At 35.6% G+C, this 24,354-nt stretch overlaps 2 protein-coding genes across 5 annotated transcripts in view; both read left to right on the forward strand.

The window, feature by feature from the left end:
• kcnip3a (Kv channel interacting protein 3a, calsenilin) overlaps positions 1 to 12,703 on the forward strand; it is a 78,447-nt gene extending 65,744 nt beyond the window's left edge. For 2 of the 3 annotated variants that reach the window (XM_073818850.1, XM_073818851.1), the window contains 7 exons: positions 319 to 443; positions 2,524 to 2,593; positions 2,710 to 2,780; positions 2,862 to 2,969; positions 3,079 to 3,183; positions 3,284 to 3,346; positions 6,775 to 12,703. In XM_073818850.1, coding sequence (XP_073674951.1) covers positions 319 to 443; positions 2,524 to 2,593; positions 2,710 to 2,780; positions 2,862 to 2,969; positions 3,079 to 3,183; positions 3,284 to 3,346; positions 6,775 to 6,822 — 590 coding nt within the window. In that variant the 3' untranslated portion in view covers positions 6,823 to 12,703. The remainder of the gene's footprint in view (positions 1 to 318; positions 444 to 2,523; positions 2,594 to 2,709; positions 2,781 to 2,861; positions 2,970 to 3,078; positions 3,184 to 3,283; positions 3,347 to 6,774) is intronic. The other variant, XM_073818849.1, reaches the window with a different exon arrangement.
• A 1,718-nt stretch (positions 12,704 to 14,421) lies between these two features.
• The window catches only part of slc23a2 (solute carrier family 23 member 2), a 55,368-nt gene continuing 45,435 nt past the window's right edge, over positions 14,422 to 24,354 (forward strand). For both annotated transcript variants that reach the window (XM_073818855.1, XM_073818856.1), the window contains exons 1-2: positions 14,422 to 14,666; positions 19,824 to 19,856. The gene's annotated coding sequence lies outside the window, so the exon portion shown is untranslated. The remainder of the gene's footprint in view (positions 14,667 to 19,823; positions 19,857 to 24,354) is intronic.

A 24,354-nucleotide genomic window follows, 5' to 3' on the forward strand; every position in this document is an offset into this window, starting at 1 on the left:
AATAAGGGAACCCTAAAATTATTGCCATCAACAGTCAGTCCCACTGAAAAAGAAAGCATCACCCCGTCTATCAAACCTCCATTTCGTTCTCTTTCCTCTTCCTACACACCTTTGACTTTTATGCTAACTCTTTTACTTTTACTCCCCTTCTTCTTCCTCTTTCTCTCCTCGCAACCACTGTCTCTCTCTTTGAAATGCTCTTTCACCCCATCCCGTCCTGCATCCCATAAACTCACCCCCTTCCCGACCCCTTCCCCCTCGTTCTCTCTGCTTCCCCCCTCTTCCTCTCTCTCTTTTTTTGCTCTTTCTCTCCCATAGACAGCAGTGACAGTGACCTAGAGCTGTCCACGGTGCGACATCAGCCCGAGGGTCTGGAGCAACTGCAGGCTCAGACCAAATTCACCAAGAAGGAGCTGCAGTCCCTTTATAGGGGCTTCAAAAATGTGAGTATCTGTTGACAAATAAGGATTGAAGTTGAGGTAGTTCAGTAGTTAATGTGGTCTGTGGTGAGCCAAACTATTAAGACTGTATGTTGCACAGTAAGAATTTGGTACTTTGGAACAATTTTAAAGAGAAAGAAACAAAAGGTGTTTGTGGTTGGCCAAACTGAACCAGGATTTCCAGGGCAAGAATCTTGACAACATTTGTGTTTGCTCTTATAATTTCCAGTCAGGTAGGTGAAATATTTGACTAATATCTATGTATCTTTACCACCTATTAACTTCAGTTTGTCAAAATATTGCACCCTTTCCTGCTTACTGAGTCCTTCTCTATACGATTTAGCAGCTTCCACATGTTTTTTCTGTGGTTTAGACAGAAAATTAGCAGAACAACATATTCAGTGCTATATTAACCGTGCAATCCATGCTGTTGGTTACATCTGAGTATAGGCGATACAGCTGCGCATCCAGGTAACTGACCAAATCTTGACATAAGTGCAAACACTCTATATCGCAAAAACACACCCAAAGAGTGCATGCGCACACTACATAATATAGGTTATAGCACGTTCACGTTATGATTAATATACATTTAGAATTCCCTTAAAATTCGAGTTGTCTTTTATATTTATATAATCTGATGTAGTTAATATCACACGGAGAGTGACGTTTTGCCCGATTGCAAATGTGATATTGATTTGATGAACAGCTCAATAAATAAGAAGTTAATAGTAAATGACTTACATTTTAGACACAAATCTCATTTTTTGCTGTATTTCGTCAATGAAAATAGTTCCAAACAGCTACAGCAGAAATGTTTTGAGTCTCCGAGAAACACACAACAGTGTTTTGTTACTGAATGAATCAGCCAATTGAACGAATTAGTTGAATGAATGACTCGATGACTGATGATATGCAACTATTACAGAAGGTTCAAATGCTCACTGATGCTTCAGAAGAAAAACGATGCATTCAGTTTGAAGATCAGGGTAAATTTAACTTATTTTGTCATTTGGGGAACATGTAAGTATCTCATGTAGCTTCTTAAGGGCAGTACTAAATGAAAAAAAAAAAACTATTTAGGCAAAATAAGAAAAAAGTACATATCTTCATTTTGTTCAAAAGTTTACACCCCTGGTTCTGAAGCATCAGTGAGTGTTTGAACCTTCTGTAATAGTTGCATATGAGTCCCTCAGTTGTCTTCAGTGTGAAAAGATGGATCTCAAAACCATACAGTCATTGTTGGAAAGGGTTCAAATACACAAACTAAAGAATCTGTGGGACCTGTAGGACTTTTCTGAAGAACAGCGGGCAGTTTAACGGTTCAGGACAAACAAAGGACTCATGAACAACTATCACAAAATAAAAAACACAGCTGTTGATCATTCAGGTAACAACACAGTATTATGAATCAAGTGTATGTAAACTTTTGAACAGGGTCATTTTTATAAATTCAACTATTATTTTTTCTTGAGGACTAAATGTAAACATTTTATGTGAAATATCTTATTCAGGTCAAGTACTAAATAAAAAAATAACACGCATTTTGTATGATCCCGCTTATTTTGGTAAAATAATGAACATTTTGTAGATTCTACAAGGTGTATGTAAACTTTTGACTTCAGTTGTAAATGCCACTTGCTAATGTGCTACTACTGCACTGCAAACACAAAATTTGGTGATACTGAATCTATTTGATTGGTAACACCCCTATAAAATTACATAAAATAACATTATTTGTTTTGTCATTATCACACACCTCTAGTCCCTAGATATGACTTACTTAACATAAGTCTCTTTTTTCACCTATTTTATTGTCCACCAGATGGAAACTAAAACAGTAGTAGTAGTATTTTAATTATTTATTTAAAAAAATAACACAGCTCATCTTTAAGGAAGCACTCTGGTGTTGAAACTGTTGTTTGTTCTATTTGTTTCTGCAGATGTGTACTATATAGGACAGAAAACTAGCACAATGCACTTATTTAAAGCCTTCACGAGCTGCCGATGTGGCACAGTGAGAATTAGTCCATTATCTGTTTAATTAAATGTTTAATTAGATGTGCCTCTCTTTCCATTTAAGGAGTGCCCAAGTGGTTTGGTTGATGAGGAAACTTTCAAGACCATCTACTCTCAGTTCTTTCCCCAAGGGGGTAAATAGATATATTTTCCTCTAAATCAGTAAATGTGTTTAGTTTTGCATGAATTCTGATTTGGGACTAATTGAAAGTTTAGATTAGTTTACTGATTTATGTTATCATTCCCTCAGATGCCACCACATACGCCCACTTCCTGTTTAATGCATTTGATCTTGACAGAAATGGCTCGATTCGTTTTGAGGTGAGAATTTGCTAAATTACAATTGTTCATCACTTTTATTTTTTTATTTCTTCATTGATTACTCTCTGCTCTCTTTGGCAGGACTTTGTGATTGGTCTGTCTGTGTTGCTGAGAGGAACCGTTACTGAAAAGCTCAACTGGGCTTTTAACCTTTACGACATCAACAAGGATGGATACATCACTAAAGAGGTGCTCGCTAAACCTTTATGCTCCAATGCTCCAGCGCTTCCATCACTGGCACTTTGTCAAGTAGACTTAAATAGTAATAAGTGACTTTTGTGTCTGTGTGTGTGTGTAGGAGATGCTGTTAATCATGAAGTCAATCTACGACATGATGGGCAGGTACACCTACCCCAGTGTGCGAGACGAAGCTCCATCTGAACATGTGGAAAAGTTCTTCCAGGTACCAGTAACAAGCACATTTATATGAAGACACAGAAAATCAACGTAAACAATCTTACCAGAGCATTAAGATCTTTTGCGTTTACTAAATTTTCTTATAGAAAATGGACAGAAATCGAGATGGTGTGGTCACTATTGAGGAGTTTATTGAGACCTGTCAGAAAGTAAGTTGAAATTAATATTTACTACTAAAAAATCATTGCATTCATCTCAATGTAAAAATGTACATTATTTGTAAAAAAAAATTCTTGTGAAAAACTCAATGTGAAAATTACATACAGTGCCTTGCAAAAGTATTCACACCCCTTCATTTTTTTTTTCATGTTTTGTTATGTTGCTGCAAAAACAAAATTGTCAACTTCATAAATGTATAAGTACATTGCATAAGTATTCATACCCCTAACTCAGTACTTAGCTGAAGCACCTTTACAGCCTCATATCTCACGGTAGAGAAATAATAAGAAAATAACACTGGAATAAACAGTAAAATTGTTTGTGCTATCCACCCTGTGTGTTCATAAATACATTAAATAATATGGTAAGAAACACCTGTTTCAAATATCAAGCATCAAAACGAGTTGTTTTTTGTTGTTTGTTGGAAACAAATGAGACTGGAAGCCAAATATATAGAATTTGTCCTGTTATACAGTGTCACTGTTTTCAACCATAAAGCCACGTTAAACTTTTTCTTTATAAATGGTTTTCTATCAGAGGAAAACACTTAACATGCATGCACTTTGCATTCGTATCCTGGGCTGCTTGCCTGCACATAGTTTGCATTATCAGTATACTGAGTTTGCCTTTTAAATTTTACTTTCTTAAAGCATTAAGCCACGTTAAGTTTTTTTAATAACTCTATGGGAGTCTTGCCGCATCACCATAAAGCATAAAGCATTTTCATAAAATTGATATGAATTGTTCTGAAAATCACTCTTTTGTCAATTATTATACACTGAGTTGTGAAAACCTTTTGATGAAAATTATCACATTCAATGTCCAAATGGCATAAATACTAATAAAACCATATAGTTTAGATAGTTTACCCAAAAATAAAAAACTAATGTTTATCTGCTTACCCTCAGGGCATCCAAAATGTAGGTGACTTTGTTTCTTCAGTAGAACACAAACAAAGATTTTTAACTCAAACCGTTGCAGTCTGTCAGTCATATAATGGCAGTCAATGGTTAGCAAATCTTTAAGAATAAAAAAAACAAAATCAAATTAAACCCTGTGGCTCATGACGATACATTTATGTCTTGAGACAGATAACTATTTGTCTGTGAAAGAAACTGAACAGAATTTATATAATTATTTACCTCTGATCCACCGTGTTCACGTGACAGTCAACATGCTCTGCCAGTGTAGTCGGTGTAAAGTCCCAGATGAGTTCGCACAAGGAAACGTAATCTTTTAGGTTTTAATCGGTTGCCAGAATCAGGATAAGCACAAGTAATTAAAATTTTGAGAAGCCAATATGCACTGTGTAAACAATGAGTGATGTATACGCGCGACAGATCGCTTCCGCGCATGCATCTACTATGGCAGACCATGTTGACGCGTCATACGTGGGCTGTTGTGAACGTGCTCATGAAAGTAAATCATTGCGATGGATCAGAGATAAATAATGATATAAATACTGTTTAGTTTTTCGCACAGACCGATCGTTTTATGTCTTAAGACCTTAATGTATCGTCACAAGCCGTAGGGTTTAATTTGGTTTTGTCTATGTATGTTTTATTACACTTAAAGGAACACTCCACTTTTTTTGGAAATAGGCTCATTCACCAACTCCCCCTGAGTTAATTAATTGAGTTTTGCTGTTTTGAAATCCATTCAGCCGTTCTCCTGTTCTGGCGATATCACTTTTAGCATAGCTTAGCATAGATCATTGAATCCTATGAGACCAATATAGCAACGCATTCACAAATGACCAATGAGTTTCGGTATTTGTCCTATTTAAAACTTGACTCTTCTGCAGTTATATCGTGTACTAAGACTGGCGGAAAATGTAAAGCTGCAATTTTCTAGGCCAATAAGATTAGGAACTACACTCCCATTCCGGTGTAATAGTCAAGGAAGTTTTCAGCCGTAATATGGCCGAAGCAGGCGCAGTGATATCACGCAGCATATCACAGCACAACGTGACCAACTGCATGCACAGGGAGCGTTCCTCGTTGGAAGTTACCTAGCTGGGAACTAATTTCAGGCGCTGCTTGATATTACTGTGCCTGCTGCGTCCATATTACGGCAGCAAACTTCCTTGACTATTACACCAGAATGGGAGTGTAGTTCCTAATCTTATCGGCCTAGAAAATCGCATCTTTACATTTTCCGCTGGTCTTAGTACACGATATAACTGCAGAAGAGTCAAGTTTTAAATAGGACAAATACCAAAACTCGTTGGTCATTTTTGAATGCGATGCTATTGGTCTAATAGGATTCAATGATCTATGCTAAGCTATGCAAAAAGTGATATCGCCAGAAGAGGAGAACGGCTGAATGGATTTCAAAATGGTAACAATCAACTTATTAACTCGGGGGGAGTTGGAGAATGAGCCTATTTCCAAAAAAAGTGGAGTGTTCCTTTAAAGATTTGGTAACCATTGACCACCATTGTATGACTGACAGACTGCAGTGGTTTGAGTTAAACATCTTGGTTTGTATTCTACTGAAGAAACAAAGTCACCTACACCTTGGATGCCCTGGGGGTAAACAGATAAACATCACATTTTCATTTTTGGGTGAACTATCCCTTTAAGTAAATGATCACATTTAGTCCAATGTGAAAATTCACATAAATGACTTGTTAATTTCTTTTTATGTTAATGTTTCTATTATTTATTTAACAAATTACGTAAATTGTATATACAGTGGGGTTCACTTGATTTTCTGAAATACTGTTAATCTTCATCGCTCAAAACTGGAGGGATATTAGCTCCAGATAATAACCAGTTCAAATAACCAAGGCATTTCAACAAAAACATTTATATTGTTTAAAACAGTGATCAAAATTAGAGAACAGTAACCATCGTAGCACAAAAGAAGATTACATCTAAAATTCTGGAGAAATCCAACTTCTTTTAAACATGCCGACACAGATTCTTACCCTCTTCAGCGCTGAAGCGGCAAGCAATTCCAGCTGCAGTGCTGAACCGATTTCCCACTGAGAGTCTCTGCATTATCCTGTGTTCTCGTACATTTGTCTTATGTGGACGACCAGCCTTTTTAGGGCCTTTTTAGGGGCCTTTTTAGGGCAATATTCGAGAAATCAGAGATTAGGAATGACCAGCTTCTCTTGCGATTGGCCTTCATCTGGACAACGTCTTGTCACTTTCAGTCACTTTAGAGTGGCCCGCCATCGTACAGCCTCAGTGAAAATTGGAAGAATGCTTTAAGTTAAATAGGGTTTGCCATATAATTAAGGAAATTAGTACCAGGTGCCAGATTAACACCAATAACTTGGAGGTATCTGTAAGTGTTCTCCAATTTTAAAGAGAGTTCTTTGAGATTTGATAACAAGAACCAAACTGTCTCTCTAAGGTTGATGGTGACTATTTCAAACAGTCTAACTGAGTCTTCTTCTGCTTTCCAGGATGAAAACATCATGAACTCCATGCAGCTCTTTGAAAATGTGATATAGAATGGGATTGGAGCGATCTAAAGCTAAAACAGCCCTCAATGTCCCAATCCAGTTCTCTCCACATGTCTATATACCAAACTAGCACAGCAGTCACTCTCTGTCTTGTCCTGTAGCACTACTCCCATGCCTGCTGCACTCCGTAGAATCGTATAGACCAACACATAGCCAACAGTATGGCATCACAGTTTGTACTTCACAGCAGGACTACTTTTAAAAAGAAAAGCCTGGACGGCTGGGATCCTTCCAGTTGCTAAATGCAGCAACCATGTGGTGGAACTTTCTGATCAGAATGAACAAATGAAGTAGCAAAGCCACGTTTTGTATCACTGGTTGATGGATTCCAATGGGCTCTCTGACGTCCGTATAAAAACCATCACCGCTCTGGACTGCTATCTTCTGCCTTATGAATGAGGGACATTACAAAACTCAATCTCAACCTTCCAGATACCATAGTTTGAAGGAGAGTACAGTAACTATGGATTTCAAGGGACCCAAAGGAGCGTCTAGCACCAATGACGATTTGAAGCACACCAGACACTACACGTAATACTCACCAAAAGAACAAAATAAATGTGATGAAAACCGACCTGAAGCATGCCTGTCCAAATATGTGAGATATTTGTGATTTTCTTGCATGGAGACTGACAAAAGTTGTACATTTTCTTCCTTGTAAGCCAGTAGGTCCCACAGAAGACTGTAAGCAAACTAAAGCAACTGTATGCGTGAAGTTACATAGTGTACCGGTGTTTATAAGTTCTGCTCAAACCTGTATTGCACATATCAGTGGGGCCAGGATGATTTGTTTGGTCACATTTGCACAGCAATGAGGTATATTAAAAGTTATATTTACAGTGTAGGCATTTTAGAAGTATAGAAGTATATGTTTTATTTTCTGGAATGTATTTATTTGTCAGGCGGTGTCTAATGGAATGCAGGGTTTGGGCATGAATGGACATGTCCTGGTTATTAAAAATGTGGTTTACAAGTTTTATTATGCTCATTTGAGAAAAAGAAAATGATTTGGTATTTGCTATATATATATTTGAAGCAGCTGGAGATATATACTGTACTAGAGGCTTGTTTACCTATATTTTTTGCTTTTACCCACATGTTGGTTTGTAAAGGTTATATTATTTCTTCAAGTACAAGACGCAATGGGAAACCTTGGGAATATCATTTGTAGTTGACAGTTGTATTATCAGGAATATGGATAGCTTTTACTCTTTTTCCAACAATCCCCATTTATTTGGGGATGGTGGGAAACTTGCTTACATATAAAGCAACAAATACTATGATGAAGCTAAAGATTCAAAGTTAATTAAAAGTCTGTTTTCAGTTCACTTTCAGTAGCAGCACCTAAATTACCTAAAATCTCTTATTTATTTCTTCTTTGTTTATTTGGTTGGAGCAGATGCAGTTTCGTGTAGATCCAATGAATAAAAGATGCACTACTCTTGAGCAAAACCACCGTGTTTTCGTTAATGTTACTGATGCTTTTAATGACAGTTTCACTTCAAAGAAAGACAGTATCTCTCTATTAGCACTACTGGATCTTAGCAATACTATCAACCATAACATTCTTTTGAGAAGTCTATAAAATTATGTTGCCAGTTCGTAGCAGTGAATGAAGAGGTGTCACATCGATCACAATTGCAGTATGGAGTACCTCAAGGCTCAGTACTAGGACCACTGCCTTTCACGTTTTACATGTTACCCTTGGAGATTTCATCAGGAAACATGGCGTTAGCTTTCACTGTTATGCTGGTGATACTCAGCTCTATATTTCTTCGTGGCCCGACAAATTCTTCGTCCTTAGTTAGGAACCTACAGTTGAGGTCAAAAGTTTACACCACCCTTTCAGAATCTGCAAAATGCTAATTATTTTACCAAAATAGGAGAGATCATACAAAACTGATGTTGTTGCTTACTGAGTACTGACCTGAATAAGATATTTCACGTTCACATATAGTCCACAAGAAAAAATAATAGTTGAATTTATAAAAATGACCCCGTTCAAAAGTTTACATCCCCTTGATTCTTAATACTGTGTTCTTTCCTGAATGATCCACAGCTGTGTTTTTTTTTTTTAGTGATAGTTGTTCTTGAGTCCCTTGTTTGTCCTTCAGGTCCCACAAATTCTTTGGTTTTTCAGCATTTGTGTATATTCAAACCTTTTCCAATTTTGAGATCTATCTTTTCACACTGAGGACAACTGAGAAACTCATATACAACTATTACAGAAGGTTCAAACGCTCACTGTTGCTCCAGAAGGAAAAAACATGCATTAAGGGCCAGGGTGTGAAAACTTTTTGAATTTGAAAATCAGGGTAAATTTTACTTATTTTGTCTTCTGGGAAACATGTAAGTATCTTTTGTAGCCCCTGAAGGGCAGTACTAAATAAAAAAAAAATATGATATTTAAGCAAAATAAGAAAAAGGTAGACATCTCCATTCTGTTCAAAAGTTTTCACCCTCCAGCTTAATGCATTTTCCTTCTGGAGCAGCAGTGAGCATTTGAAAATCATACAGTCATTGTTAGAAAGGGTTTAAATACACAAAAATGCATTTTGCACATTTTGTAAGGGGCATGTAAACTTTTGACCACAACTGTAGGTGTGCTATTTGATAGCAATCTTGCTTTTGAAAACGTGTCTAGCTTCAGTAAAACCGCATTTTCCATCTTAACAATATATCTAAATTCATGTCAAAATGATAATTCATGCGTTCATGACCTCAAAGTTAGATTATTTTAATGCTTTATTGGGTGGTTGCTCTGCGCGCTTAATAAACAAGCTCTTAGAACCAGGAAATATGACCATAATAACCCGGTTCTCTCAGCTCTGCACTGGCTCCCTATTAAACATTGTATACATTTTAAAATCTTGCTAATTACTTATAAAGCCCTGAATGGTTTAGCACCTCAGTATTTGAGTGAGCTCATAACGCATTATAGTCCATCACGTCCGCTGCAATCTCAAAACTCTGGCCATTTGATAGCACCTAGAATATCAAATCAACTGCAGGTGGCAGATCCTTTTCCTGTTTAGCGTCTAAACTCTGGAACAATCTACCTAGCATTGTTCGGGAGACAAACAAACTTCATCAGTTTAAATTTACATTAAAGACTCTTTATTCTGGAATGCATATAACACACTATCACATTTATATAATTCAAATCCGTTAAAGGATTGTTAGACTGCGTTAAATAGGTCAACCGGAACTGGGAACACTTCCCATAAAAACCAATGTACTTGTTACATCGTCATCTGCATGGGCTAATATTAGTCTGTTTCATTCTTATTCCGAGGTCACCTTATAGCCACCTGGATCCAGTCCGTTTCCCATCCAGATGGCGTATTTAGTATCTAGACCAGAAGGTGGATCAGCACCTAGAGAAGACCTCTACAGCTCTGAGTGTCATTAGAGACCTTGACAACTAGATGAGCCCCCAAGACAGATCCTCTGCGAAGACTTAGTCAACTAGACGGCCAGACAAGACCACAGGAACTGGACCAGTCCTCTGCACAATATGACTTTTGTTGCAGCCTGGAACTAAACCACACAATGCTTATGTCATCTGGCCAAAGCTAGGAGAACAGGCCCTCTGACTGAGCCAGGTTTCTCCCAACGTTTTTTTCTCCATTTCTGTCACCGATAGAGTTTTGGTTCCTTGCCACTGTTGTCTTTGGCTTGCTTAGTTGGGGACGCTTAATTTCTGGCAATACTGTCAGCTTGATTCAAATACTATTTGAACTGAGCTTAATTCAGAAAGTTTACTGAGACGTAGGATTAGGGTTTGGGTTAGGATTAGTTTATAAAATCTATAACTATTTGTATATAAAAAATAGAAGTCCTAATTTAGATTAAGTAAACGTGTGTGTGTGTGTGTGTGTGTGTGTGTGTGTGTGTGTGTGTGTGTGTGTGTGTGTGTGTGTGTGTGTGTGTGTGTGTGTGCATAGAGATGAGAAAGATTATTATAAGACTATTAAATCCCATGTACGACAATAATACAAAACTAAACCCAAGCAAATAAAGGGAGAAAGATTTGTACCTTAACACAGTGATCCGAAACTAAATATCTGTGGGTATGACTGTGAATGTGTTTACATAGAATATCATGTCCTTACAGAAAAGCTTGACCCCATTTGCTATGTTTATGAAAGTCTGCGTGTGATCCGGTTCATGCTGGAGACATGTCTCCATTTTGTTTGCTTTGGGTAAATGACTAGGGAATATAATCTTGTCTAATCTTTGTACTTTTCACCTTACTCTCATGCATCGTTTGATTGTTTCTATTGTATGTTCGTCTTCATTTCCCATGATATCTTTCATATCTGATCTTATCACAGCTTCTATGTGATATTTTGAAATGTCACATAAAAAAACTAAGTATTAAAGCATGTCAAATCTGAGTGAAGCCTGTAAACCCACTAACCTACATCCATCAATTAGCACCATAGATTAGCTACTGATTCAGGCCATGAGCTCTTAAATAAGCAGGAAGAAGAGAAGTCAACACTGTCTAGTTCTGGTTCGTGTATTATGAAAGCACTACAGCTAGCCTAACTGGGATTATTTCCTCCATCTGTTCAGGTCTGCCTCTCACCTGCTGCTATTTCCAGGAGTGACATCACTTCCTGTGTGTGCGTTTCTGACCAGAAATACGTTCATTGATTCTAACCATTTATAGCTTAAAGGAACACTCCACTTTTTTTGGAAATAGGCTCATTCTCCAACTCCCCCCGAGTTAATAAATTGAGTTTTACCGTTTTGAAATCCATTCAGCCGTTCTCCTGTTCTGGCGATATCACTTTTAGCATAGCTTAGCATAGATCATTGAATCCTATTAGACCAATAGCATCGTGTTCAAAAATGACCAACGAGTTTCCATATTTGTTGTATTTAAAACTTGACTCTTCTGTAGTTATATCGTGTACTAAGACCGGTGGAAATGCAAAGCTGCGAGTTTCTAGGCTGATAAGATTAGGAACTACACTTCCATTCCGGCGTAATAGTCAAGGAAGTTTGCTGCCGTAATATGGCCGAAGCAGGCGGAGTATTATCAGAAACGAGTTCCCAGCTAGTTTAGCATTTGCACATGTGCTGCGTGGTATTACTGCTCCTGCTTCAGCCTTATTAATTAAGTTTTAAATAGGACAAATATCGAAACTCGTTGGTCATTTTTAACGCGATGCTATTGGTCTAATAGGATTCAATGATCTATGCTAAACTATGCTAAAAGTGATATCGCCAGAACAGGAGAACGGCTGAATAAAATTCAAAACGGTAAAACCCAACTTATTAACTCGGGGGGAGATGGAGAATGAGCCTATTTCCAAAAAAAGTGGAGTGTTCCTTTAAGTGCAAATATTAATTACAGAAGACGCAATCGACGTAGGCCTATGTTGTGTAGTCCTGTCATACGAATGTATGATCATAAGCAGGGAACGATTTGTTTACAAAAACAGAGGGATAATCGAGAAAATCATTTACATTTTAAGGTAGAAATTAAGACAACGTAGAAATATTGTGTAGGCTATTTCAAATAAAAACCGAATTTATTGGCTGTATTTATATCATGTAAACTGTCAAAATAAGCAATGATTGCAGCTTGCATTTTAAAGCGTGTAGGCACCACTGAACACGGGTAACCCACTCTTTCTACCACAAAGGACTTATTTTTAGACTTACCAGTCGACACACGATCATTATTGTTAAATCCCACATCAATTATGTTCATAATTCAAGCATTCGCAGTCATTAAACCTGAGAAAAAATCATGCAAGTGAGTAAAGTGACGATCCTTCAGACACTTTTCCTCTTCTCGTTCCTTGTTTTCCTTCCCAGCTGTATAAAACAAATAATAAAATAAATAATAAAACCCTTTTTTGTCTGTGGGAATTAATTTTATTAACTGTATTAATTACATATTTATTTACTTAAACTATCGAACAAGAACAAGAACAACTCTTTGCAACCGAAATTTCATACATTTTATAACCTATTTAAACCACCAGGGGGAGTAAAGTCATATTGACGGTACTGTATAACATTTTCAGAAGACGTTATCACGTTGTGTGCATATTTCGAGAATTATCATGTTTAAGAAGTAGAATAAATTTTTTAAGTAGTAGAAATTACATTAAATGTGACCCTGGACCACAAAACCAGTCTTTAGTAGCACAGGTATTTTGTAGCAATAGCCAAAAATACATTGTATGGGTCAAATTATTTTTTCTTTTAGCCAAAAATCATTAGGATGTTAAGTGAAGATCATGTTACATAGATATTTTGGAAATTTGTAAATATATCAAAACTTAAATTTTTATTAGTATATTAGTCATTTGCATTGCTAAGAACTTCATTTGGACAATTTCAAAGGCGATTTTCTCAGTATTTTGATTTTTTGCACCCTCAGATTCCAAAAAGAGTTGTGTCTCGGCCAAATATTGTCCTATCCTAACAGACCATACATCAATGGAAAGCTTATTCAGATATATAAATGGTATAAATTTGTTTATTACTACCAATAATATAATGAACCAATATAATAAAGGCACCCGTAAGTTTTTGTATTTATTAAGTGCTGTTATTGTAAGTCTGTGTTCACATGTTCAGTGAGCTGTCAAGTCACTCCTCTCTCCTAAACCCTTCACTTTAAGCTTAGCAAAACCCTATGTAGCCTAACATATAATTAAGTACACAAAAACTGTTCTTTTGTGTCTTTAATGGCCCTCTGTTGAGGAAAAATAGTGTCTGCATTACATGTTCTAGTGGTTTATTCCCCCAGATGACTGTAATTATATAATTTGTAATGATGTTTTGTAATGATGATGTTGAAGGTTATTTTTATCCCATCCTGTTGGAAATGTACTTATATTTCCTTAACTGGCCTTTAGTTCGGTATTGCACCAGACAAAAATTGTGCTAAAATAGCACATGCCTAAATTAAAACATGCTTTTCCAAGAGGACAGTTCTCACTGTTTTGTTCTCTAGTCAGAAAGTGCAGCTCAGATCATTGCCGTTATGTAGCCTTGTGGTTACTGAATATAGGTCAATTAAGTAATGACGCAGTTCAGTCTGAAAACCGAAAGGGGGCGATGAAAGAAAGAAACGCCACGAATGGCCTTTAGGTTGCCTAAAAAGCTTATTTAAATATTTTATTATTAGTATTAGTATTATTCAAGAAGTGTGTTTATTTAATTTAATAATAAAGATGTTTACATATATTTGTTAATGTTCCTTAACCTCTAAGTCTTATTGTTGTTATTTGTATAATTGTATATTCTTTGTTAAAAATATGTCTCTTCAAAAAAAAAATTAAAAACAGACTGGCGGCGCCATTTTTACAGTCATAACAGCACATCGGAGGAAATGGGAGTCCTCTGAGGCAGATAGGGGGCGTGTGAAGGAGGTAGCAGCACTGAGCGGGCTTATGGAAACACAGGGCACCGGCGAAAGAGATGACTGAGGTGTTGCGTCATCGCCTATAAGCAATTCTATTGGCCGAGAGTCACCCGAAGGCGGGGCTTACTAGCGTTTCGACGTCAGGGTTTGTTTTGAGCATGCGTTGAAATGCCACAGTGCCCCGTGTGCTGTGTGTATATCCGTGTGTTGCTATATAATAGGGAAAAATCGTTCCACTCGTCTCCTGCTCCTTTTATAATCCAGCCTACTCAGAAGACTCTGTCTTGCCGAAGGTGTTTGGTCAAAGAAACTCGCTGTTTCTGTATTTACCCTCTGTAGTGGTGAAGTAGGACGCTTAGTGCTGCTACCAGGTACCACGACAGAGCACAAGGGGAAATTACAGAAGAGGACAACGATTTTTTTTCTTCCTGGAAAGGTGAGAATTCGACTCAATGTGTTTTATTCACACAAGTCGTGTATTCTAATTGTAAATGTATATCTTCCTAATATATAAAAAGCGTAGTAACTATGATAATCATAAATAATGTCTAATCCGCATCGTATGAACACCCCAGAATTCAGTCCCAGAGATGCGATGCAACTATTTAGAAACCTGGGTTATAACCGAGCTTCTAATATCTAACGTAACAATAAAGGCGATGCTGTTATGTGATAACGTAACGTTACAGTTTTCATATTTGGATTATGTGTGTACATAAGACATGATTTTATATATGGATGGTGTTCACCACTTTTGATCTGCTTCTTAAGCAATAGATCTTTTTTTTTTTAAAGACCACGTGCTTTCAGCTTGTCTGAGATGCGTTTTCTCATCTTATAATAACCAGCAGTGACAGCGAGTTAAGCTCTTTCTGTTTTACTGGCTGCGCACATGCTTGATGCTTTCATCACTTAATTAAGGTGTAATAATACAAGACAATATCCAGCATAAGAACAAATATATGGTATAGAAAAGGAGTGAGACAGTTATTTACTTTTATGTCTGACGATATGATAGGTTAAATATTAAACAGTTTTATCTTATTTGATTAAATAAAGGGAAACTTGTTTTGGTTATCTATGTCAAGGTTAGTAATAATGTGATATATGTGACAAAGGGTGAAGCATGTGAGGAAGATGTGAGCAGGTTCATCCCGGTTCAAGCCTGACGTAATTATTTGTGACTCATGTGATGCAACCTGGACATTTATTGTTTGTGGCTCATTAAAGATCATGAATGGGTTTGGTAATTGGGATATGTTTCCGTTAGTGATTTCACAACTGGAAATGGTGTCTAAGGAAATGAGAGGTCGGTAAAAACGTGGGCTTTTAAAAGTTTCTTGGTTAACTTTAAACTATACGGTTGTGTCCTTGAGCTAGACACTGTTCCTGTAACAAAATAGGTGCACTGTAAAGTGCTTTGAATATAAGTGCCAGCTGAATGACCAGTTAGTAATTTATAAACAATCAGAAATTCACAAACACGGAAAATCTGAAATGTTATGAAATTATGATTTCAGAGGTCTGGGAATGTTATGTAAGTTTGTTAGATCTCAAAAGGTCTTGTTTAGTGAATATACACTGTCATTTAAAACTTTGGCGTCTGGTAAGATTTTTAAAATGTTTTTGAAAGATGTCTTTTATGCTTACCAAAACCGCATTTTATGTGATCATAAATACAGTAAAAACACTAATATTGTGAAATATTGTCATAATTTTAAAAGTAATGCTTTCCGTAATGGCAAAGATGAATTTACAACATTGTTATATCAGTCTTCAATGTCACGTGATCTTTCTGAAATCATTCTAATATGCGGATTTGCTGCTAAAGAATCATTTCCCATTATTATCAGTGTTGAAAACAGTTGTGCTGGTTAAAGGAACACTCCACTTTTTTTGGAAACAGGCTCATTCTCCAACTCCCCCCGAGTTAATAAGTTGAGTTTTACCGTTTTGAAATCCATTCAGCCGTTCTCCTGTTCTGGCGATGTCACTTTTAGCATAGCTTAGCATAGATCATTAAATCCTATTAGACCAATAGCATCGCGTTCAAAAATGACCAACGAGTTTCGGTATTTGTCCTATTTAAAACTTGACTCTTCTGTAGTTATATCGTGCATTAAGACCGGCGGAAAATGTAAAGCTGCGATTTTCTAGGCCGGTAAGATTAGGAACTACACTCCCAATTCCGGCGTAATAGTCAAGGAAGTTTGCTGCCGTAATATGGACGCAGGCGGAGTAATATCACGCAGCGCCTGAAATTAGTTCCCAGCTAGGTTAGCATTTGCACATGTTCCGGTGATATTACTGCGCCTGCTGCGTCCATATTACGGCAGCAAACTATTACACCGGAATGAAAGTGTAGTTCCTAATCTTATCAGCCTAGAAAATCACAGCTTTACATTTTTTGCCGGTCTTAGTACACGATATAACTACAGAAGAGTCAAGTTTTAAATAGGACAAATATCGAAACTCGTTGGTCATTTTTGAACGCGATGCTATTGGTCTAATAGGATTCAATGATCTATGCTAAGCTATGCTAAAAGTGATATCGCCAGAACGGCTGAAAGGATTTCAAGACGGTAAAACTCAACTTATTTATATTTTAATATAAATCTTTTGGGAAATTATAAATGACTTTACTGTCACTTTTGATCAGTATACTGATCCCGAAATGAGCTTTTTAAAATGTAATCAGCAAGATGTTGATTCGTGTGGAGTAAAATTTTTCACAAGCTATCTTGATAACATGGTCCTGTCTTTTGAAGGTCTAATTGAAAAAAAAAAAGTACATTATATACAGAACTGTTCAATAGTTAAGCTAATATTACATTTACATTTAGACATTTAGCAGACCCTTTATTCCAAAGCGACTTCCAAAAGAAGACAATGGAAGCCATCAAAAACAGCAAAAGAGCAATAACATATCAAGTGCTATGACAAGTATCATTTAGCCTAACGCAGTACACATGTCAAGGTTTTTTTTTATTATATAATAAATAAAAAGAAAATAGATAGAATAAAAAAGAAAAAGCAAGCTAGTGTTAGAGGCCTAAAAATAGATAGATAGATAGATAGAATACAACAAGACCAGAGAAGCTAGTGGTAGTTTTTTTTTTTTTTTTTTTTTTAGAAAACAAGCAGTAAGTAAATTAATAGAGAATAAGTCTAAAAGGGCACTTTTTTAGAGTAGAATTAGAAATAAAATTGAATTAAAAACTTTCCACCTGACATACAAATTAAAATTTTCCTCATCAATCTCTATCAAGTGATTTTAACCCAGCAATCATGAATGACTGGATTTGTCATGGAAATCGTTTTAAAATATGAGAGGCAAAACATGCCTTCATCAACTTTTCAATTATACACAGAAAGGATGAAGGGCATCTATAGCCAAACCCATGCTCTGCCTTTTGCATATGAGTCATTCACAGTGCAAGTGCTGCTTTGAGGGCTTGTGTAAATGATGCCGGAAATATCCGTTCATGTGGTATAGTATAAAGTATGGTCAATGATTTGTCCAGTCAATAACATCTCCTCCTAGATGCCAGTAAAGACAGTATTTCATCAGTGTAGATAAGTGGTTACTTTGATCCCATTTGGTAAAGATAAGGCTTTAATTGATTTTACACTTTGTTTGAGAGAGTTTTTTTAATAGTATATAAACTGAAAGACATCCAGGATTGCATAAACAGTTTAGATAAACAGATGTAGCTCCAAGGAAGGCAGACTAGATTGTGGCAGCTGTATTTTGTAACACAGGCTGTCAAGCAGCAGAAGACGCTTTTCAGTGGAATGCTTTGCTTAAACAAATCTGTTGTGCTTGGTTTGGACTTGCCTAGATATTGTATAAAAAGAAAAGCATAGTTAAAGGAAAGTATATTTTCTCATTCATGATACATTATTAAGTAAAGCTTTATACATAGATGGTTAAACCAAAGCTTTTTTGTTTGTTTTCCAATAGCTTTTCTCATTTGAATCAGCATTTGTCAGCACAAGTCGGTATTCACTTGTCAGTCCAAACATGCCCAGAAGTGGATTGTTTTAAGAAATTGCCAATTAACTGTATTGATTTCTCCGAGCTTAACTAAGTAAAGTGAGAAGCGTGTAATTAAAAGGGGAAAGCTGAGAAAGCATGCAAAGCTGACAGCACAAAATATTATCTAACACACCACCAGAAAAGCAAGAGGGTGTTGCTTCCTCTTTTTTTGAGTCTTTCTTTTTCTTGGTCATCTGATCGCTCTCAAAATGGGATTTAGCCCCTTGAAGCGGAAAAATAAAAATGTCATCACTCTCACTCACGCTATTTAAGTGATTTTCAAACCAATTCTGATTCTCTGTTTTCTTTTTTTGTCTCTTTCCGTTTTTCATGGGGAAATATTTGCATTACAAGTCTTTTCTTATCATTTACAAACCAAAATCTACATTCAGCCGAAAACGTATTCATAACAAAAGAGTGATAAGTTTGGCAGCAGTGCAACAACAGTTTAGCAGTTCAAAGCGATAATCATCGTAAAATATTATTTTGTTGAAAGTTCAGACTTTAAATTTAGTTTGAATTGACATCAACTTCTTTATCTAAAGATTCAGTACAGTAGAGTGACTTTTGCAGGTCAAATGGTTAATACTGTTTTTATTTTTGTATTTATTTATTTTATTTTTTGCCAGTCAAAAGTTTTTGAACAGCAAGATTTTTAATGTTTTTTAAAGTTCTTCTGCTCACCAAGCCTGCATTTATTTGATCCAAAATACAGCAAAAGCAGTAATATTGTGAAATATTTTTACTATGCAAAATAACTGTTTTTTTTTTATATATATTTTAAAATTCTGTGATCAAAGCTGGATTTAAAGCATCATTACTCCAGTCTATAGTGTCACATGATCCTTCAGAAATCATTTGATTTGCTGTTTAATATTTTTTAGTAAACATTTATTATTATCAATATTTAAAACAGTTGAGTATTTTTTTCAGGATCCCTTAACGAATAGAATGAATCCAAAGATGAGAATTTATCTGAAATAAAAAGCTTTTGTAGCGTTATACACTACCACTCAAAAGCTTGGAGTCAGTATAATTGGAAAATAAATGATAGAAATTAATACTTTTATTAAGCAAGGATGCTTTAAATTGATCAAAAGTGATGCTCAAGACATTTATAACGTTACAAAACATTTCTATTTCACATAAATGTTGTTATTTTGAACTTTACACTCATCATAGAAATCTGAAACCTTTTCAACATATTAATAATAATAATAATAAATGTTTTTGAGCAGCAAATCAGAATATTAGAATGAATTCCGAAGGATCACGTGACTGGAGTAATGACGCTAAAGCATCAGCTTTGATATCACAGGAATAAATGGCATTTTAAAATATATAAATAGTAAAAATATTTCAAAATTGTACTGTTTTTGCTGTACTTCAGATCAAATAAATGCAGGCTTGGTGAGCAGAAGAGACTTAAAAAAACATTAAAAACCTTACTGTTCAAAAACTTTTGACTGGTAGTGTATGTTTTGAAGAATGTTGCTAACTTGTATGTTCAAACACTGAGACATTTCTTAAAATATTTTCTTTTATGTTCCACAGAAAACAGTTATACTGGGTTGGAACATTGTAAAGGTGAGTAAACAATTTGTCAGCTAATCCTTTTAAGATTTTCTAGTTTAATTGAATAACAAGCTATGGATTGCACCTACTGGCATCTGATTAAAGTTGGTCCCTATTACTTGCATAATTCAGAACTTGCCATAATGCAAATTGTGAGGAGATCACATCTTGTTAAAGACCAGAAAAGTTTCATATTTAAAATGTTTATTTGGTTTCTATTTTGTGTTTATGTAACTCTCATATTATTCCATCTCAGTTTTTGCCATGAAAATGGCAATACAAATAAATAATGACTATACTTTGATGAAACCTTTCTGTTATGTAACTGGTTTCTCATCACAGAAAGCTCCATTGACATTACTTTCATTCATTTGCCTCACCCTTTTAGTTTTTCATATGCCAGAATGTAATTTCTTTGATTTAACTCCATCATTTAACAGGGGATATTGTGTAATTTTCTTTTTCTTTTTAAAGTTTGCATAATTGGATGAATCAGGGCTCTTAATTCTGCCAAATCAAGGTTGAAACAAAGGTTGCTTGAAGAATATGCTCTTTAGCAAAGGGCAGAAATGAGTGACCATTAATGAAATTTCAAGAAAAAAGTTCAAGCTAACACTGTTTTGACACTAGATGCAAATGGCTTAATGAGATGCGACAAAAGACAAGATAATCCATTATAATCAGTGATTCTGTTTACTCCCCTAAAGTAAACCTATGCTTAGTTCTGTTTCTGACATACTCCAAGTGCTCATGCTACTTTTGAAATGAAGTACAAGTGAGTTTGCAACAGTTACGCAATTGCATCTAGTAAACTGCTGTTTCTTTTTCTTTAGTAAACTCTTTTATTTGATTCACTCACTTCAGGAAAAAAATGACCATTAGGCTGTTGTTGTTATTACAATTTTATATTTTACGTGCATACTTCACCTCACAAACATGCAAAGACCTCACATATCATTTGTGACACTCCTTTAAAGTCAACTATTAAGTACTTTGAAGTAAATTGTGTGGGAATCCATTCAGGGTGTGACTCTTCACAAAAATCTTCACAAATCAAACTAACATAACAAACTCAATATTTTTTTTGAGTATAATCCTCACGTTGGCCTACCTTAATGTTAAAACAACAACAGTGAGGCTTGAGTTGATTTATTTGAATTTGAACTTGAACTGATTTAACTACATACTTTGAATTAAATGTTATTATTTTATTTTGCAATACTTTCAGTGACTTGCTTTGAATTTCATGTGTGGTTAACCTTAAATAACATCGAAAGCAGACGATCCGGGTCACATGAACTTAACCGCATGCTTTTTCAGCTTGGCTGACGATTTCCTGGTGCCTTTTGTGGTAAAATTAGCAGATAGGACCTTTTGTAAGTTTCAATTTAATCTTTTAAGCTCTCTCCTCCACAATTAAAGTTCACCTAAAATGCATTTGTTTAGCATTACATCACTTGCTTACCAATGGATTCCCTGCAGTGAATGGGTGCCGTCAGAATGAGAGTCCAAACAGCTGATTAAAAACCTCACAATAATCCACAAGTAACACACATGACTCCAGTCTCCATCAATCAGTCTTGTGAAGGAAAAAACCATCAAGGCATTTTAACGCTTCTCTATTCTATAAGAAGTCCATCTCACCTCAAAATCCACTGACATTTGTTTATAACTTGTTTAGAATCTGTGCATATCTCTCTCCTGATTAAGATCAGGTGACTTTTTCACTGAAGAAAGCAGTATTATGGAGACAGAACTCTAAATTAGTCTTAATGATAGATTTGTTTATTACAAACATACCTTTCTTTGCTTCATAAGACTTTTGCGATGTTGTATTGTGATGTTTTCAATTGGACTCTCATTCTGACGGCACCCATTCACTGCAGAGGATTCTTTGATGTGCAAGTCATGTAATGCTCAATTTTTTTCAATATCTGTTCTAATGAAGAAATGAACTCTGAGACTGTGCACATTTTAATCATATTTTCATTTTTGGGACCACAAAACCAGTCATAAGGGTCATTTTTTTTTAAACTGAGATTTGTAGAAGCTAAATAAATAAGCCTTCCATTGATGTATGGTTTGTTAGGATAGGACAATATTTGGCCGAGATACAACTCTTTGAAAATCTGGAATCTGAGGGTGCAAAAAATTTAAATATTGAGAAAATCACTTTTGAATTTGTCAAAATGAAGTTCTTAGCAATGCATATGACTAATCAAAAAATAAGTTTTGATATATTTACGGTAGGAAATTACAAAATATCTTCATGAAACATGATATTTACTTAATATCCTAATGATTATATACCTATTCTACTTATGACTGGTTTTGTGGCCCAGGGTCCCATTTAGTAAAGTTCAGCCCTACTAATACTAGTACAGACTAGATTCAAGCCCTCTCTGTTCTGCTGACAGAAGCTCTTCAGATCCCCCTGTTGAGTCAAATGCCGTCGGGTCCCTTTGTGTTTAATTGATGTGCATCCAAGAGGCCCAGTGGATGTATTCATTTCTTAAGGAATTTGTCATTCTCTGATATTCACTGTATAATAGTTTGCCCTGCACTCCCCCATGGAGGTGTGCTGTGATGTATAAATCTCCTCTTGCAGTGCCCCAGGGCAGCGGTCCTGTGGTGTCAGGCTCCTACGGTGCAGCGCTATTGTCACTAATCTCACTTTACCACTGAGAGGCCTAATTAAACGGCATATTTGAGTGAATTAGCTGGTAAGGAGGAATGTGTTGTCATGGGTGTAAAAAGGTCGCCTCTGTCTTGCGGGGAGAAATGAAGCATGTTGTTGAAAATCAAGAATGATGACTCATGGCAGGGGTTTTTAAACTTTATAATGGCAAAGACCAACAAACAAAGTCAGCTATATATTAGTTTATACTAGGGCTGGGCAATTAATCGAAAAATAATCGAAATCGACATTCAGAACCTATAATCGTTAAAATTTTTCCAGGAAGATTATTTCAATTACTTTCCCTTTAAAAAACACTAGCGCTCCGTTCCGTTATTCCGCCGACATGTCGATGGAGAGCTTAAACAGTATTTATACAGTAAAAAGTATTTACAGGATATACAAGGGTAATTTTATTTAGAGGCGATACTGCTTATTTTCTACTTTTAATATGAAAAACATTGAAAATTATTTATTTTGTTTCCAATAGTGCAAGTTATTTATTTTCACTAATTTAAGAAAAATGTGACTTTTCGTTTTAAGCAATGCTTGCTTTAATTTCAGTTGTTCAACACTGATTTCAATTAATAATCATAGATCGTAGATAGTGTGTTTCCTTCAATTATTTTAAAATCAAGTAATGCACCCTTCATCCAAAAATCTCTCGCTTGTAATATGTGAACATATTTACTGTACAAAACTTGTCAGTGAACTATGAGGGCAAAAAAATAATTATTATATAAATATAATTAAATATAATTTTATTAATAAATAAAATAATCGTTCATTAATCGTAATCGGGTTAAAATGTTCAATTAATCGAGATTTTGATTCTAAGCCAAATTGCCCAGCCCTAGTTTATACAGATTCATTTATACGGTTTGAAAAATTTCAGGGGAATTCAAGAATGATGGCTGAAGGCAAATGATGACTTTATAATGAAAAAAAAAAACAATACATATAAATGTTTTTGTAAGTGTTATTCATTGTTTATATACTGTTATAGTAGTTATTAACTCAGTCACCTTCAACATTTCTCACATTATCACAGTTTATTCACTATAGTTTAGAAAATGGTAATAAAATATGACAAGAACTCCAAGCAATATGACCAAGCAATGCTTACTTTTGTTCAGTCTGTGTTGTTAAAATGTCGCATCAATTAAAGAAAAAACACATAAGCAAAACATGGTCAGGTCAAAGTGTATGAATAATTTTTGGTCCCAAATTTTACTGGTAGTCCACTGTATGAAGAATTTTTGGGGATAATATGTCACAGTTCACTTTATTTTGCTATCCTCACTTACATAAATGAACTATAGTGCCCTGCATCCACTAGAAAAAAAAAAACATCAAAAATTATATCTGGTGCCTGAATAATTTTTGGTTTGACTGTATGTTCTGTTTTGATTTTAATTTTGTTCAAGTTTCAGTGATTTTATGTGCATTTTTGTTTTTAATAGTAGTACTTCAACTAAAAATTACTTATTTCAGTGTTTCCAAAAGCAACATTGACAATTTTTGTGTAGTTTTCCTCTAATATTTATATTTTATTCTATTTAAAGGCTGTATCAGCGATTTCTAGCCTAAAAATAAAGTGTCAAATTCAGCTGACCTTTTTTCACGATCCGCTCGCTGCCTGCCCCATAAATTGTCTGTGAAAAAACCGCGTCTCTCTGGTCAGCCTAGGGTCCGAGATATGCCAAAAAAACAATCGGCACTACCAACCTTTACACAGAAAAACAAACATTGTTCCAACCAATCAGCGTCAGGGGTTTGGTGTTGTGGACTTTCGCTCCGCCTCCCTCACATCCCTGCACCAGTAGGAAAGTC

This window comes from Garra rufa, chromosome 15, assembly GCF_049309525.1.
Source record: "Garra rufa chromosome 15, GarRuf1.0, whole genome shotgun sequence".
In the NCBI taxonomy this organism is placed as follows: domain Eukaryota; kingdom Metazoa; phylum Chordata; class Actinopteri; order Cypriniformes; family Cyprinidae; genus Garra; species Garra rufa.